The sequence below is a fragment of the Accipiter gentilis genome, chromosome 14, assembly GCF_929443795.1.
Source record: "Accipiter gentilis chromosome 14, bAccGen1.1, whole genome shotgun sequence".
Taxonomy (NCBI): Eukaryota; Metazoa; Chordata; class Aves; order Accipitriformes; family Accipitridae; genus Astur; species Astur gentilis.
The window spans coordinates 24,893,845-24,907,999 of NC_064893.1; the positions used below are offsets into that span (position 1 = coordinate 24,893,845).

The window sequence follows — 14,155 nt, forward strand, 5'->3', positions numbered from 1 at the left end:
CTGGGTGTGGAGGTCCCGGCCGTGCTCCCCCACCCCACCCCCCCGCGCTGCCCTTCTCCGGCCGGTGCCCCGCGCGCGCCCCATGGCGGCGCTGCTGCCGCGTGCTCCGCGCGGAGGCAGCCCCGTGGGCCCTCACCGCGGGTGGGGGGGGGGGCTGCTGGTGGGCGCGGGGCGTGCGGCCTTAGAGAGGAGCCTGGCAGCCCCGACGTTTAGGTAATCGTGCCAAGAAAATCGTTTTCGGTCCCTCCGTTTGGTACTGCAGGCCGTGCCCCTCCGTGGAGGTGGTTAAAGGCACCCACCGGTGTACTCACGGGTCCCAAAAAAAGACGTTCCGGCACGGGAAAAAGAGCCAGGAAAAGAAAAAAAAAAAAAAAAAGCCCCTAGCAATCTGTAAGTACTACACCATGCCTGTAAAAAAAGCAATTTCTGCAACAGATTTATTGGAATATCAAATAGAATAGCACTAAAATAAGAACTGGTTCAAGCAATTAAATAGACTTCACTTAAACATTAAAAATGGATCCCTTTACGGAGGGTGAAATACTAAACCAGACATCTGTTCAACCCAAAGGTTTGAAAACGATACGCCACAGTGAATAAAATGCTTCTCTATGCCGTGACAGCAAGGCCGAAGCGGCAGCAAAGCACAACGTCGGCCGGGCCCGGTGGCTGTACCCACCCGAGGCGCCTGCGGACCAGCACATCACACCTGCCCGAGGGGTAAAGGCTGATCCTGTTCCTGCAGGACACGACACGGGGGCTGCCCTGCGGTCTCCCCCTCCAGAGAGCTGGGAGAGAAATGCACCAAACCACCCAGGAGCTTCCCCAAACTTGACCTAGCCGACAGTCAAGGACTGCTCCGCGCTGTCACTTCACGGTGCTCTGAAATCACCGCGCTGTGTGCCTCCCAGAGCCTGCCCTGCCGTTTGCAGGATCACAACTTAATTAGCTGGAATCATGTGCTCAAATTAGCGGTTCTTAATGAAAAAAGGGCTCAGGAACTCACTAAGTCCTGGACTTATCAAGAGTTATATATAGAGAGAGACCTCAAAAGTTCTGGAAACTAAAATGACAATGATTTGCTGCTGACACAGAAGAAGGTATTTATCCGAGAAGGGGATTTTTCTGTTTTCTGTTAATTAGGTCATAAGCCAATTAAAAGGCATTAGCGTGGGGTGCCTCAGTTTGTTGGACCGGGGCTGTGTTCAGACTGAGGGATGGGAATGTTCTGGCATCGAGGGATGCCGACGTTTTCATTAGACTTTTGTGAAGTTAGGCTGCTCCGACGCTAAGGAGTTTGCAAAGATCCTCTTAGGGTTACAGTGACCTCGATAATGCTAGTCTGGAAGTGGTGTAAATGGGAGTGAATTAATGTCAGTTCAGGAGGATATGGCACCTTTAAATGTGTTTTGAGGTATGTGACCATCTGTCCCCATTATGAACGTGTGAGTTAGGGGAAAGACATAAACAGTTTTAGTTGAGGTGCGGTTCTTGGGCGTGTTTCCCAGGATACCTTCAACATCTGTTAGTCACCTTGTTTTGTCAAGGCAAAAGGGCTGCCACTATGAAGAAAAGGCAGCAAATTGCCAGCCAGGTTTGGCTTTGGATGGGTTATCCAATTTTCTTGGAAAATGGTTCTTAGTTTTGCCTTGGTGTCGGCTGGAATGACGCTGCATCCTCCTGTAATAACATCAGTGTAGCTGCCTAAAGACAAACCTTGCAAAAGGAAAAAGGTGCTTTGAAGCCCCTTCTGATCTCACCTCAATGCGACAAGACAGAAGACCATGGTGGTGGGGGGGGGTTGTTCCTTTCCTAGGGACAAACCGACGCTCCGGACCCATCTGAAGAATGTTCCTTTTTTTATCATTATCTGGGGGAGGAGGGAGAAACGGTAAGTTAGTTCATAGACTCTGGTGAACCTCCAAGAGCTGGTACAGCCGCCGTACCCCCACAGCCCACGAAAGGGTGGAACCCTGAGGGTTTAGCATTGCGTGGGTGCGACGGCCTTTACAAACACCACCTTAAAAGCGATGGATTAGGCAACCTACCGGTGACCTGGTCCAGGTATCAGCGTGGCTAGGACAAGGCTGCCGAGACTCTGAAGGGAAGTCTGTATTAAGAGACTAATTCCGCAGGAAAACCTGGATGCTGTTTGGGGAGGATAAGGACCATACGGGAACGCGACAGGCCGTATTATTGTAAGGGGCCCTTCAAAGAGCTAAATGGCCGGCCGGTTTACTTAGGGGCAGCAGATAGCCAAGCCCCTGCCGTGCTGTTCGTTTTTGGGTCTTTCCTGTGAAAAGGTCCCCGCTGTCCCTCGGTGCCCTGGGCATCAGCCACCCGCCAGGCCCCGGTGGCACCGGGTAGACGGAGGGAACGGAGGCATCCCTACCGGGCACCGGGGGCAGACTGTCCTCTCTCCTCCCGAGGTGACATCACCCGCAGCTGCACCTCAGCCAGCTCACCTCTCCTCAAGAAAAAAAACGACTGTGAAAAGACCGGCCCGACGGCAGCTCCGGGAGGGGGGGAAACGGGGGACGGACCGTTCCCGCCAACGGCCCGGCCCCGCCCCGCCTGGCCCCGCCCCCCGCCCGCCCCCGCCGCGCGCCGCTAGGTGGCGCTCCAAGCCCGGTGACGGCGGCGGAGCCGTGCCCGGGGGCGGGGCGGGGCGGGGCGTGGCGGGGCGGGGCGGGAGGGCGGTCGGTCCGCCGGGGCTGGAGGGAGCGTGGCGGGTGTGAAGGCCCGTCCCCTGCCGACACCGCCGTGCTTCGCCTCCGCCCCGCCCTGGCCAGCCATCCCGGGGACGGGGGGCACGGGGCGGCGGCGGCGGCGGCGGTAGCAGCCGCGGGAAAAAACCTTCCGCGCTTCGAGCCCGATTGCCGATGAGTTGTTAGAGGCGCGAGGTTTTGTATCGTTCCTCGTGGAAACTCATCCCCCTGGTCCTCCGCCGGCCTCCCGCCAACCGGCGGCTGCGGCCCCAGCGGCGGCCGAAGGGCGGACGGTGGTTTCCCCTGGCGCAGCCCCGGCCGCTGCCCCCCCCCCCACCTCCCGCTGCGAATTCGGAGCCGCCGGGTCACCTCCAGTTCTGTGCACGCTGCCCCCCGACACCTCTGTAGCCGAGGGCTGCCCACCCACAAGGTGGGCTCGCCGGCGCTGGGCCGCCCGCGGGCTCGGTTCCCTCGCCTGCTGCCCTCACTTACGCAATTCTGGTCTCTTCCCCGAGCCACAAGGCACGAAGGGAGCAGAAACTGGCTGCAGCTCCCTCGCTGGACTCTCTCTGGCATGGGAAAGCGTCAGTGGGTGGGAGAGCTGGAATAGCCACTCCTACGGCTCCCGTCCAAAGCCACAAACGCCAAGAGAAGATAGCGACAGGGGCCGAGGAGCGAGGTATGCGGAGGACGGCACGCTGCCGCTATCCCCCCCCCCCCCCGGTACCCAAGCCCACCAAGGCCAGCTGCCAGATGACACAGACCAGCCCAGGGGCTGGTCTTAGATGCCAGCACTCACAACCAACAAGTCCTAACTCATTCCCTGGCAGCCCCGCTTTCCCCGTGGTGCTCGACACAAGATGAGAACAGATTTAAAAAAAAAAAAAAAAAAAAGTGTTTGTACGATCTAGGGCACAAACCTCTAATGCTTTTAATGAAGAAAAACCTTTCAGTTCTTCGCTTAAGCCCGCTCTCCTGTCAGCCTCTCTACGACTTGCCGGGGTTTATATTGCTCCTGGCAATACACACCATGGCATTCTAGCTACCTGGCCTGTAGCCTCAGGACCTCTGAATTGTTCTCCTCTTTTAGAAATTTCCTAAATGAATTACCAAGTTCTGTTACTGGGAACTTCTGACTCTTGGCAGGGTATCCTGGAACGATAGGATTCCTGTTCCCTTGATGGATCTTTCGAAAGCTTGGATTTGCTAGAAAAAAAGCATTAATACGTGGTCTGTAACACATTCATCAAAGTCAGATGCTACAATTACCTAGGAAATGTCAGACAACTACGGAGAACTTCTGGAAAGTCAGTGGACAGCAACTTCTCTGCCATTTTGGGGGAAATACAAGGAAGCAGGCTACTCATAAAATACAACGTCCCCTCTTACTGTCCCTGCTCAGAAAGACAGCCCACGTCTTGCCAGCCAAACGGCTTCAGCGCGGACTTTCTCTGCAACACAGGGACTGGAGACTGGAGCTCCTGCTTTGTCACTGCTCCCTCGACGGGCGTTTGTGTGCGCTCTGCCTGTCCCTCCTTTCCTTTCTTTCCCAGAGCCACAGAGCGGGCGCTCTGACCTCCAGTTTGCTCTGGAAAATTTTCACTCTGGTAGGGGAAGGCATTTCGCTCATGTTGTCCCACCGGCTGGAGGCAGTGGTGCCAATCCCCAGGTGTCATCTCTGCAGCACTCGGTAGGGCAAAGAGCAACGTGTAGATAAAGCGGGGATTGAGCAACCCAGCACTGCAAAGGCCAAGCATGCTAGGTCAGAGGTGAGCAGAAAATCAGCAGAAGACCAACAAATACCTGAGCATCACCATGTCACATGGGAACAAGGGGCGAGGGAGCACTTAGGGAGGGGGAGGACTCTGGTCTCTAACAAAAGAACCGAAGGAGGCCAGGAGACATGGCCTGCAACGGCCTGGGGAGCTGCCTGCCACTGGGGACTGCAAGGCAGAGTATCGCAGCTGCGGTTTCAGAAGAGAAGAAAGCACGTGGCAATCGTTTTTCGTGTTAAAATGAAGCAAAGTCTCGAGCCTGGCCTAAGAGCTGGGGGAGACGGAAGGAGAGCCAACCTCTCTCTGAGCTGAGACACTGTCCCTGTCTGACATCTCATAAGTGCCGGTTTTTTACAGCGGAGAACGGCAAGTGGAAAGCAATAGATTGAAATCTGGCCTCTGCCAGGTACAACTTACGAGTTGTTGTTGGCTAAGGTCTGCGGCTGTATAAAGAGGGACCTGGGGCTAGGAAGAAGAAAAAACAGAGCGCGCAACACGCTCAGAAATAAATTTCGATTTTACTTCTCTATTTTTCAGCCTTTATTGCAACATTGCTCTACTTAAGGCAGTCTTTCAGGCAAGGTCCCCTCTTACCCCCCCCCCCCCCCCGAGACCTTCCCACACTACCTCCGTGCTCTCTCCCGGCCTGCCTGCTTGCATGGATACTACTCCGCTCCAGAACCCCTCACATTCTCCTCTTTAGCTCACCTCCAACATACTACCTACAGCATCTTGTTCGTTGATGCAGCTGTCAGCTTCCGGCATTAACTTCTTTCCTCTTTGCCCCTCTTCTGCCCCTCCATGCTCTTTTAAGACTGCAGGTCTATGGGTGAGCAGCTGTGTTCACACAGGGTTTAGCGTGATGCAGCTCTGATCTTACCGATCTGCTAAGAGCTACTGCAAGGGAGATAATACAAGAGACAGGTCTGCAGCAAGAAGCATCAGAAATTACAGACAGCCCTGTTGTAGACTATGATCCTCAGTCCACAGACCTTCTTACAAACACTTCAGCGTTTGAGCCGTCACCGTTAAACTAACAGCATCTCCCCAAAGCTGGTGTCCTTCCAGGGAGAGCTGCTGTAGACCTGGAGCGCATGAACTGGAGAGCTTGCAAGAAATCCTGGAAAAGAAGACAATTTCCAGGAAGAAAATGCCTCCGCAATGCTTTATTGTAGGTCTGAGCCTGGAGCTGGAAAGTTGTGGCTTCTACAGTACAAAAGGGAAACTGGAGAGCAGAATTTAATTCACGACAGAAATGAGCAGTGAGAATGAGATTCCTCCCTCCAGCTTTTTACCATTCTGGTATCCTTCTGCTACCCTCCCGGTACCTATATTGTTTCACACATGAATGTAGAGGAATCTGGACTCTATTGCATCAGAATGGGTTTTTTTCTTGCTCAAAAATGTTGATGTTCTTACTAAGTAATTTGTGAGTTACGCTGTCTCCTTCCTCAGCTGACTAGTTCTGAAAAAAAGAAATCATGGAATCACTAGAAAAAAGGTGCTTTTCACAGAAGTGTTGCCTTTCTGCTGCAAATTGCTCTGTTGGGAGACATGCTGCGGAAGGGCTGCTGCCCTTGGGTTCTTCACAGAGTGAGAGACCAGTGCCCGGATCACTTCACCAGGAATGTCGGCATCTCTTTTCCTATCTAAAGCATCTCTCTGAAGAGGTTTTCCAGGACGATCATTAGCAGCCTCTCCATATCTGGCCGGGCCAAGCCATGGCCCTTCGCAGGGACAGAGCTCGGTGAGCCCAGACCTCCGCCCAATCCTCTGTGGTGCGAGCCTCGCTCTGCACCTGTTCCCATTTCAAAAACCCCATTTCTGGCCACGCATTTGTTATGACAAGTGCAGAAACAATTTAAAAGAGACCAGAGTTAGCTCAAAACCTGCTTGCCGAATGCTAGGGTTTTGGATGAGTGGTTAGTCCCGCCAACAAGGTTCCCATGAGAAGCCGAGAACGGACGTCGGCTCCCTGAGAGTGGATGTTGGGATTTGAGGTGAGCTGGAGGAAGTTTAAAGAGATCCAGGCACAGCAGGGAGGTGAGGGGGGGAGAAGGGAAGGAGGGGACAAGCTGGGCATCCAACCTCAATTACCACCCTGGCTGACGTGTGATCTCGGTGACTATGGGATTACTCAGCACTGGCCTGGAAAGAAGGTGTGGGCCACACCATCCCTGATATAATCTGTTTCACATGACAGTTGCACAGACGTTTTATTTTGTTAGGGAAGATCAGCCCGGGCAGGAGTACAACTTTCTGCTGCCGAGCGGCAGAGAATAGGGCAGAAATTTGAAGAGGGCAAATTTAGATCGCCCAAAATATCCTGAAAAACTGCCCAGGAAATTTACCAAGCAGCTTTAGCGTTCAATTTTAGCCAACGGCCGTGGCAAGCTGGAGACCTGTCAGGGTAATGCCAAGAAAGACCAACCACGCACTTCAGCAGGTCACCACGGCAGGAGACCTCCTGCCTGTGGGTCCCCGAGACGTTTTGGAGGCAGGAAGCACAGGAGACCGATTTTAAGAGTTCAGTTGCAAGGGCCAGTTAGGGCAGCCGCTGGATGTAACTGCCAGATCAGAATGCAGGATAAAGATGCGGAACGAGGGAGTAAACAGCCAGAAGAACAAGCCCTGGCTCACTGCAACTTGCCAGTATTTGCACCCAATACAGATGTTTGTATTTATGAAGGTACGGGCTCCAACTACAACCTCCAGACCCAGCGCTCTGGCCAGGCCCGGCTCCAATTTAATCTCTGGTGCATTCACCAAAGATTTACTTGGTAGATAAAGGTGGAACTGGAAATATCTGAGGCCTGAAAACCTGTTAGGGTACTCTGTTCTGGAACGAAAAAATCCTTTTAAAACGTGAAAAGAAAAAGCAAAGGAAAAAAAGAGAAAAAAGAACGAAAAAGTCCTATGATCCACTGACCGATTCTTGAATTCTTCCTCTTTTCGAAGTTCTGAGGTTTGAACATTATGAGCAGTTGACTGTTTGAATGGTATAATGCAATACCTGTTCCTCTGGCTTAACGTTACAATATTTCCCACACCGCAGGATTGCTTCACATTATTCTAAGAGGCAGTGTCATTTTCCCTGCAGTGCTAGGTCTTCTTTACTGAGGCGAAGGACACTCCTACTTCCTTTAATTATATGTTTTGTTTTAAATTAATGTCCTTTATTCTGGGGATGAATCACCAGCTTGTAGACAGGTAAATGTGGGAGTAAGAGAGTGAAAATATAAGTTTGATTCCCAAGGTGGGTGTCTTTAATTAAAACGGACATCAAGATTCAGTCTTCCTTCGCGAGCTTAACCCCGCCATTCCAAAAACACGCGGATTCCATGCTTCCACGCACGTATCTCCCTCGCCTTCCGAATCGCGTTACGTACGGGCAGCGCAGCGCAGCGCGACTCCCTATGGCTTGTGTACCCGGACGCTCGCACCATGTCACGTAGAGTAAATACGCCGAGACAAACTTTTAAGGCCACCGTCGTCCCCCCGCGAAGAGATGGGGAGGGCAGCTCTGGGCTCGCCCGGCTCCCCGGCAGCCGCCAGAAGTCGAAGCCTGCTCCGACTCCCCTTTGCGCGGCTCCCTTGCACGGCCGTGCGGCCGGTCCTGCCCGCCCCGCCGGGGGGGGATTCACCCAAGCCAGCCCGGGCCGCGGAATAACGGGACCTGCCTCCCACTGTGCCGCTTTTCCCCCGCCCCGCCGAAAGGACTCGGCAAACTGCCTCCTGCCTCGACCTCCCCAAGGGCAACGCGGGCGCCGGGCGGGACGGGCGCCCACCTCCCCGCGGCCCCGCTGCCGAAGCCGCCGGCCCCGCCGGCGCGGCGGCGGCGGCGGCGGCGGCGGCGTCCCGGGGCACGACACGCGTGTCCCCGCGGGGCCGAGCCGCCGTCCGTGCGCCGGACCTGAGGGCGGCGAGCCCCGCTCCGCCCCTCACCTGCGGCCCGCCGCTCTCCCTCGGCCGGCGAAGCCCCGGTTTTATTGCGGCCGGCTCGGCGGGGCACCGCACCGGCAACACCCGCCCCGGGTGCCTCCTCCGGGGCCGGGGCCGGGGCCGGGGCCGGGGCCGGGGCCAGCAGTTCCCGAGCGTGCAGCGTGGCAGGCGGCCAGGCGGTGACGCGCCTGTTGCTATGGGATCCACCGCCCCTATAAATAACTGAGGAAAGGAACTTTCCTAAGTCAGAGACTTTAGGACGCGGGGCCCAGAACCAGATGGTCCGGAGGAGACGCGCCAGCTCCCGCCGCAGCACCCGGAGCGGTGAAGCCCCGCCGCGCCGCAGGACCTGAGCCGGCCCGGGTGGGCAGCGCAGCCGGGGGCCGTGCCCAGCGCCGGGGACTGAGGCAGGGTCCGGAGCCCCCCGCCCCAGCCCGACGGCGGCAGCTCGATCCTCTGCCGGGGGGGCCCCCCCTGCGTCGTCTTCTCCTCCCCGCATCCCCCTTTGCTTTCATGCAACGCCTGGTGGCCTGGGACGCAGCATGCCTCCCCATCCAGCCGCCCGCCTTTAAATCGATGGAAGTGGCTAATTTCTATTACGAGGCGGACTGTCTGGCTGCTCTCAACAAGCTGCACCCGCGGGCGGCCGGGGGCCGCTCCATGACCGAGCTCACCGTCGGGGACCACGAGCGAGCCATCGACTTCAGCCCCTACCTGGACCCCTTAGCATCCCAGCAGCCGGCGCAGCCGCCTCCTCCGGCAGCAGCAGCAGGGGGCAACTTTGAGCCTCCCTGCAGCAGCGGCGGCGGCCAAGATTTCCTTTCCGATCTCTTCGCCGAGGACTATAAAGGCAGCGGCGGGAGCAAGAAGCCCGACTACACCTACATCAGCCTCGCCCGGCACAGCCACCCCTGCGCCAGCCAGAGCCACAAGCCGGGGGGGCTGCCGGGCTGCTTCCCGCCCCAGATCGTGGAAACCAAAGTGGAGCCGGTCTTCGAGACCCTGGACTCTTGCAAAGGGCCCCGGAAGGAAGAAGGGGGAGCCGGGCCGGGACCGGGGGGCATGTCCTCGCCCTACGGCAGCGCCGTGCGCTCCTACCTGGGTTACCAGTCGGTGCCGAGCGGCAGCAGCGGGAACCTGTCCACCTCGTCCTCCTCCAGCCCCCCCGGCACCCCCAACCCCTCCGAGTCCTCCAAGTCCGCCGCCGCCGGCGGGGGCTACTCCGCCCCCCCGGCGGGCAAGAACAAGCCCAAGAAGTGCGTGGACAAGCACAGCGACGAGTACAAGCTCCGCCGGGAGAGGAACAACATCGCGGTGCGCAAGAGCCGCGACAAAGCGAAAATGCGCAACCTGGAGACGCAGCACAAAGTCTTGGAACTGACGGCCGAGAACGAGCGGCTGCAGAAGAAGGTGGAGCAGCTCTCCCGGGAGCTGAGCACCCTCAGGAACTTGTTCAAACAGCTGCCCGAGCCCCTCCTCGCCTCCTCGCCTCGCTGCTGACCCCCGGCCGGGCCGCGGGGCGAGCGGAGCCGCCGGGCTCCCTGCCCTGCTCAGCGCTCCTCCCGGGCCGGGGCGAGCGGAGAGCCCGGGGGGCGGGTTGCTTGGTTGGTTCTTCTTTTTTTGGTTTTGGTCGGTCGGTTTTTGGTTTTGGTTTTTTTTTTTTTTTTTTTTTTTTTTTGGTCTTTATTTACATGTTGGCGGAGGGCCCCGCCGCCGGGGGGCCGGGGGGGGCTGGCAGCGGTGGGAGCTCGCCGGGGGCCGGGGGCTGTCGGTCGGCGGGGGGCGGGGGGGGGCCCGGCCCCGGGCGGGCTCTGCAGGCTGCTGGGCGCTGGGGTTATTTAAAAGAGCGAGAGGAGAGCAAGGGCAAAGTGATGCAATCCTTTAAGCATGGCTGGGAATGCTGTGTACATGATGCAATCTCGTGTAACTGTCAGTCATGAATTGAGTAATCTGTTAAAGATGTTCCTACAGTTTTTTTTATTATAAAGAATAATCTATTTCTATAAGAAAATACATATGTATATTTTGGGAATCTATGCATTCTTGCTACATTTGAAGCATTAATGAACAATTTTAATAAACTTTATGACTAGGTTAAAAACGGTAGCTTGTTTTATTTTGAAGGCACGTTTAAAGTTAGATTAAACGCAGGGTTGACATTCTAGCTGATCTGGCTCAATGCTGTGATCAGGGACCAGGATTTTTGTTGGTCTTTTGGCTTTCTCTGCGACTCAGAGAAAGGAAACAAAAACAAAAACCAAAAACCCCAAGAGAAACCCAGCAAAGAGCAGAGCTGGAAGCTTTAGCCCGTTCTTGTTGCCTCATTTTATTTCCTCTAATCACTTGCTTTAGCTGCCTGCCGCTTGGGTGTTGTTTGGGGAGGAGGTGTTTGTGTTGGGGGTTTGCTGCGCTTCTTGCTGTTCTGAACGTGTAGAGCAAGATATGCTATCCAAGCCATGACCAGTTTTGGCAAAGTAACGCCAAGTCTGAAGCGGGAGGGAGGAAGAAAAAGTAAGGGAGGAAGCTTGAAATGAGTTTTTGTCTGGGGTTTCTTTTTTTTTTTTTTTTTTCTTCTTTAGAGAGTTTCTATTCTCTAAGTTATGATTCAGCATTTCTTATGTTTGTAGTTTACAGGAATAAACATGCGAAAGTAGCATTTCTGTTGGATGTCGGTAATTTCGGTCATTGCTCAGGAAGCTCTCATGACACCTGGCCAGGTGAGAGGCATATGAACGACTCCCTTATCTTTTCTCTTGAGACATTTTTCTAAAAACTGTAGATAGAGTTTCTCTGATGAGATGTGTTTATTTCTGTGTGCCTGGATGTTTGCTGGGGGCAAGTGACAGATAAGGGGGGGAATGGCAGAGGAGGAGGGAGTTTGTAGCAGGCCATAACTTTATTTCAAAGAAAACTAAGGCTCTGCCTGCTGATGGAACAAGCCAGCCTTGCCAGGGCTCCCAGGTTGTGTTATTCCCCCCCCCCCGGCCCTGTATATAGCTGCTGTGCCGAGGTCTGTGAGAAGTTAACAGTCTCAAGCTGGTTACGTGGAGGGAGTTGGGCAAATGATCGGGTCTTACTCAGCATTTTCCATTTTCCTGTTAGGCCAAATTTAAGCATTCAGTTTTCAGATCCAGATTCCCAGTGCCCCAGAAAAGAAACTCCTTAATCATCTATGCTGTTTGACAGCTGAACACAGAATGGGTTTTCAGTATAAAGACAGTGGACTTGAATTTGCTGCTATACATTCCAATACAGATTGCAGAAGGACAAATCTTCAATTTGTTGCTTATTTCTAGTGTTTCTTTAAGGAAAGCATGTTTGCTCCTGAAAGAACTGTTTTGCTTTTTTTTTTTTTTGACACTTAGGATAATAGCCTCCTGCGGGTGAATCTCCCAGAGCTCTTACTGGAATTTGTCACATATTCCCTGCTCCCGCAGTGCCTCCATAGCTCCTGCTAAGAGCTGTGCAGTAGTAAGTAGTGGAGTGTTAGTCCTGACACAGAGTTCACCCATTTGCTTTTTAATTTGTACAGTGCAGTTAAGTTGTTTTTATGAGACCCTAAGAATAGATTTTCTTGGGTGAGCTAGCTCCTGCACCAGCATGACTCAAGTTCTTGCAGGCAAGATAGACGTTAGATCTTGTCTTGACTGTCCCTCGTGACGATGATTACTCCAGCCTCCTGTGGCTGTTTATTCTACTATTCTTCTAGTTACGAAACTCATCCACATCGTTAGATCCTATTTTCTTGTTGTGCTGTAGGCCATGTAATGTTACCCAAACTTACAAGCAGTGTTCCCAGTCAGAACCGAGTGCCGCTGAGGGTGGAATTGCTGGAGGACTGAAGATGTCCTCAGATACATTTCTTTCTTTCTTCATAAATGATAAAGCTTCCAACAAAAGTTCAGTTTGTGGGGGCTGGAAGGCAGGGTAGATTGAAAGATAAGATGTACTAAAGGTATTTATATTTGTTTAAATAATAGTCCGGTTTGGGAGATAGAGCTCTATCAGGCATGAATGAGCTAATCCCCGTCCTTAAACTTTGCCTGCCACAGTTCAGGAGAGCCAGTGCGGGGTTGCTGCAATTTAAAGAATGACGTTTAAATTACTGCTTTATTCCAATGTATCTCTTAATTAGCATTACAGATTTCTCATTCAGGAGGAAACTTGTGCAGCAATGAGTTTTTGCCAGAAAGATGCAGTTACAGAGAGGAAAGTTGAGGACATACATGCACCATTTTTACACTAGTCTCAGAAGGAATCCGTGAAAGAGTCAGAAAGAGAATTCCTGACTCCTTCATTCTTAATCTTGTATTTCCCACATAACCTACATTTTAGGAGCTTTGTAGTATGATTAAATGCACGGAGGTCACGAAATACCCTGCTTTATAAACAAGCGTATGAAAAAGCCCCTGTAATTAAAACATTTACTCGGAAAAAAAAAAAACCTGGAAAAAAATAGTTTGGAAATGAATCTGAGAAAACTCCACGCACTAAAGTAGGCAAAAGATTCCAAATACCACTTCTAATCACAGTGGGGGAATTGGAAAATCCCTGTCCAAACAGTGGCTCAGCTCCAAATATTGATACAGTTTCCCATTACAAATAAGATTCTGTTGACTGAAAGCAGTACCGTGGTACGTCTCGGTTGTGTTCTGACAGGGGCTCTTGAGCTTCTTTTCCTAAAGTGACTTCGGTACAGCTTGTGGTAAGACTTTGCAGTCTATATGCAGGCAAACCTTGCAGAGTAGTTAAGGCACTTACTCCAGTAGTCTGTTTTGAATTTTATGGAAGTTTATAAACAGCGTTTTGTTTGGGCTTTTTTTTTTTCCCCCCTTTCAAATTATTTATTACATTGACTGATTCATACAGGTTTTTCTTGTTACTACTAAAATAATAGAGTTTCTTCCTATGTACAAATAAGTAAGATCAAATCCCTAGCACTGACATGTCCTTCGCAAAGCATCTAGCACTGTTGTATCATTTGCTAGGTGTTTGAATTCAGTTGTGCTTAGTTCTGCAAAAGGAATCAGATGTATAATTTTAAAACAAAATATTTAAAATACAATACAATTTTGTTAGCAGTTCGTCTATCTATTAATAGAAATTATTACTCTCTGCTTATCTGTCCAAAGCATGTGTAACCCCGTGCAGCTCTGACACTGTGGTGTTGCTTTTAGACTTTTCCCACTGCCTTCCATTAGTGACTGTTGGAAGATGCAGGAAAATTTATGCTTGTTTCTATACTAATCGTTTCTCCTCTATCAAATCAAATCACCCAAATTGCACACATGCACCGAAGGGTTATTGGGCGGGAGACTTGATCACATTTGATAACAGTATGGTTTTTTCCTCATTGAAATTCAGCGATAGCCTTCAGATATTGAAATTACAACCTGAAAAAAGCTTTGTGCACAATGTTAACCTTTACCATTTCATTGCTAGAACAACTGTCATTGATGTGGATGTGTATAAAAATATGAAGTTACTCTCATACTAGCTAGTTTTCAAGCAATGTTTCATTAGCTGTGACCAGAATAAAAGTCAATGCAACTCAGTATCTGCTTTAATAAAGAGAAAAAATTTATATGAGGCCAAATCACACATCTTCTTTTTGTTATTTATAGTGATATCGCTTAAGATACAATAAGCATTGTCTTGCATTTTCCTGTCATTCATACTGATACAAGGCGAGTGTAAAGCACCACCAAACCGGAATGGCAGAGTTCTGCA

General features: G+C 52.2%; 1 protein-coding gene across 1 annotated transcript; it reads left to right on the forward strand.

Moving 5' to 3' along the window:
* The first annotated feature begins 8,620 nt into the window (after nt 1–8,620).
* CEBPB (CCAAT enhancer binding protein beta) lies at nt 8,621–12,850 on the forward strand. The gene is made up of 2 exons (XM_049816802.1): nt 8,621–11,142; nt 11,791–12,850. The coding sequence occupies exon 1, from the start codon at nt 8,939–8,941 to the stop codon at nt 9,923–9,925; it is 987 nt and encodes a 328-aa protein (XP_049672759.1). The 5' UTR covers nt 8,621–8,938; the 3' UTR covers nt 9,926–11,142; nt 11,791–12,850.
* Nucleotides 12,851–14,155: the final 1,305 nt, after the last annotated feature.

Coding starts and splice junctions, on each gene's coding strand:
- CEBPB (XM_049816802.1), top strand. CDS start 8,939: ATGCAACGCCTGGTGGCCTGGGACGCAGCATGCCTCCCCATCCAGCCG.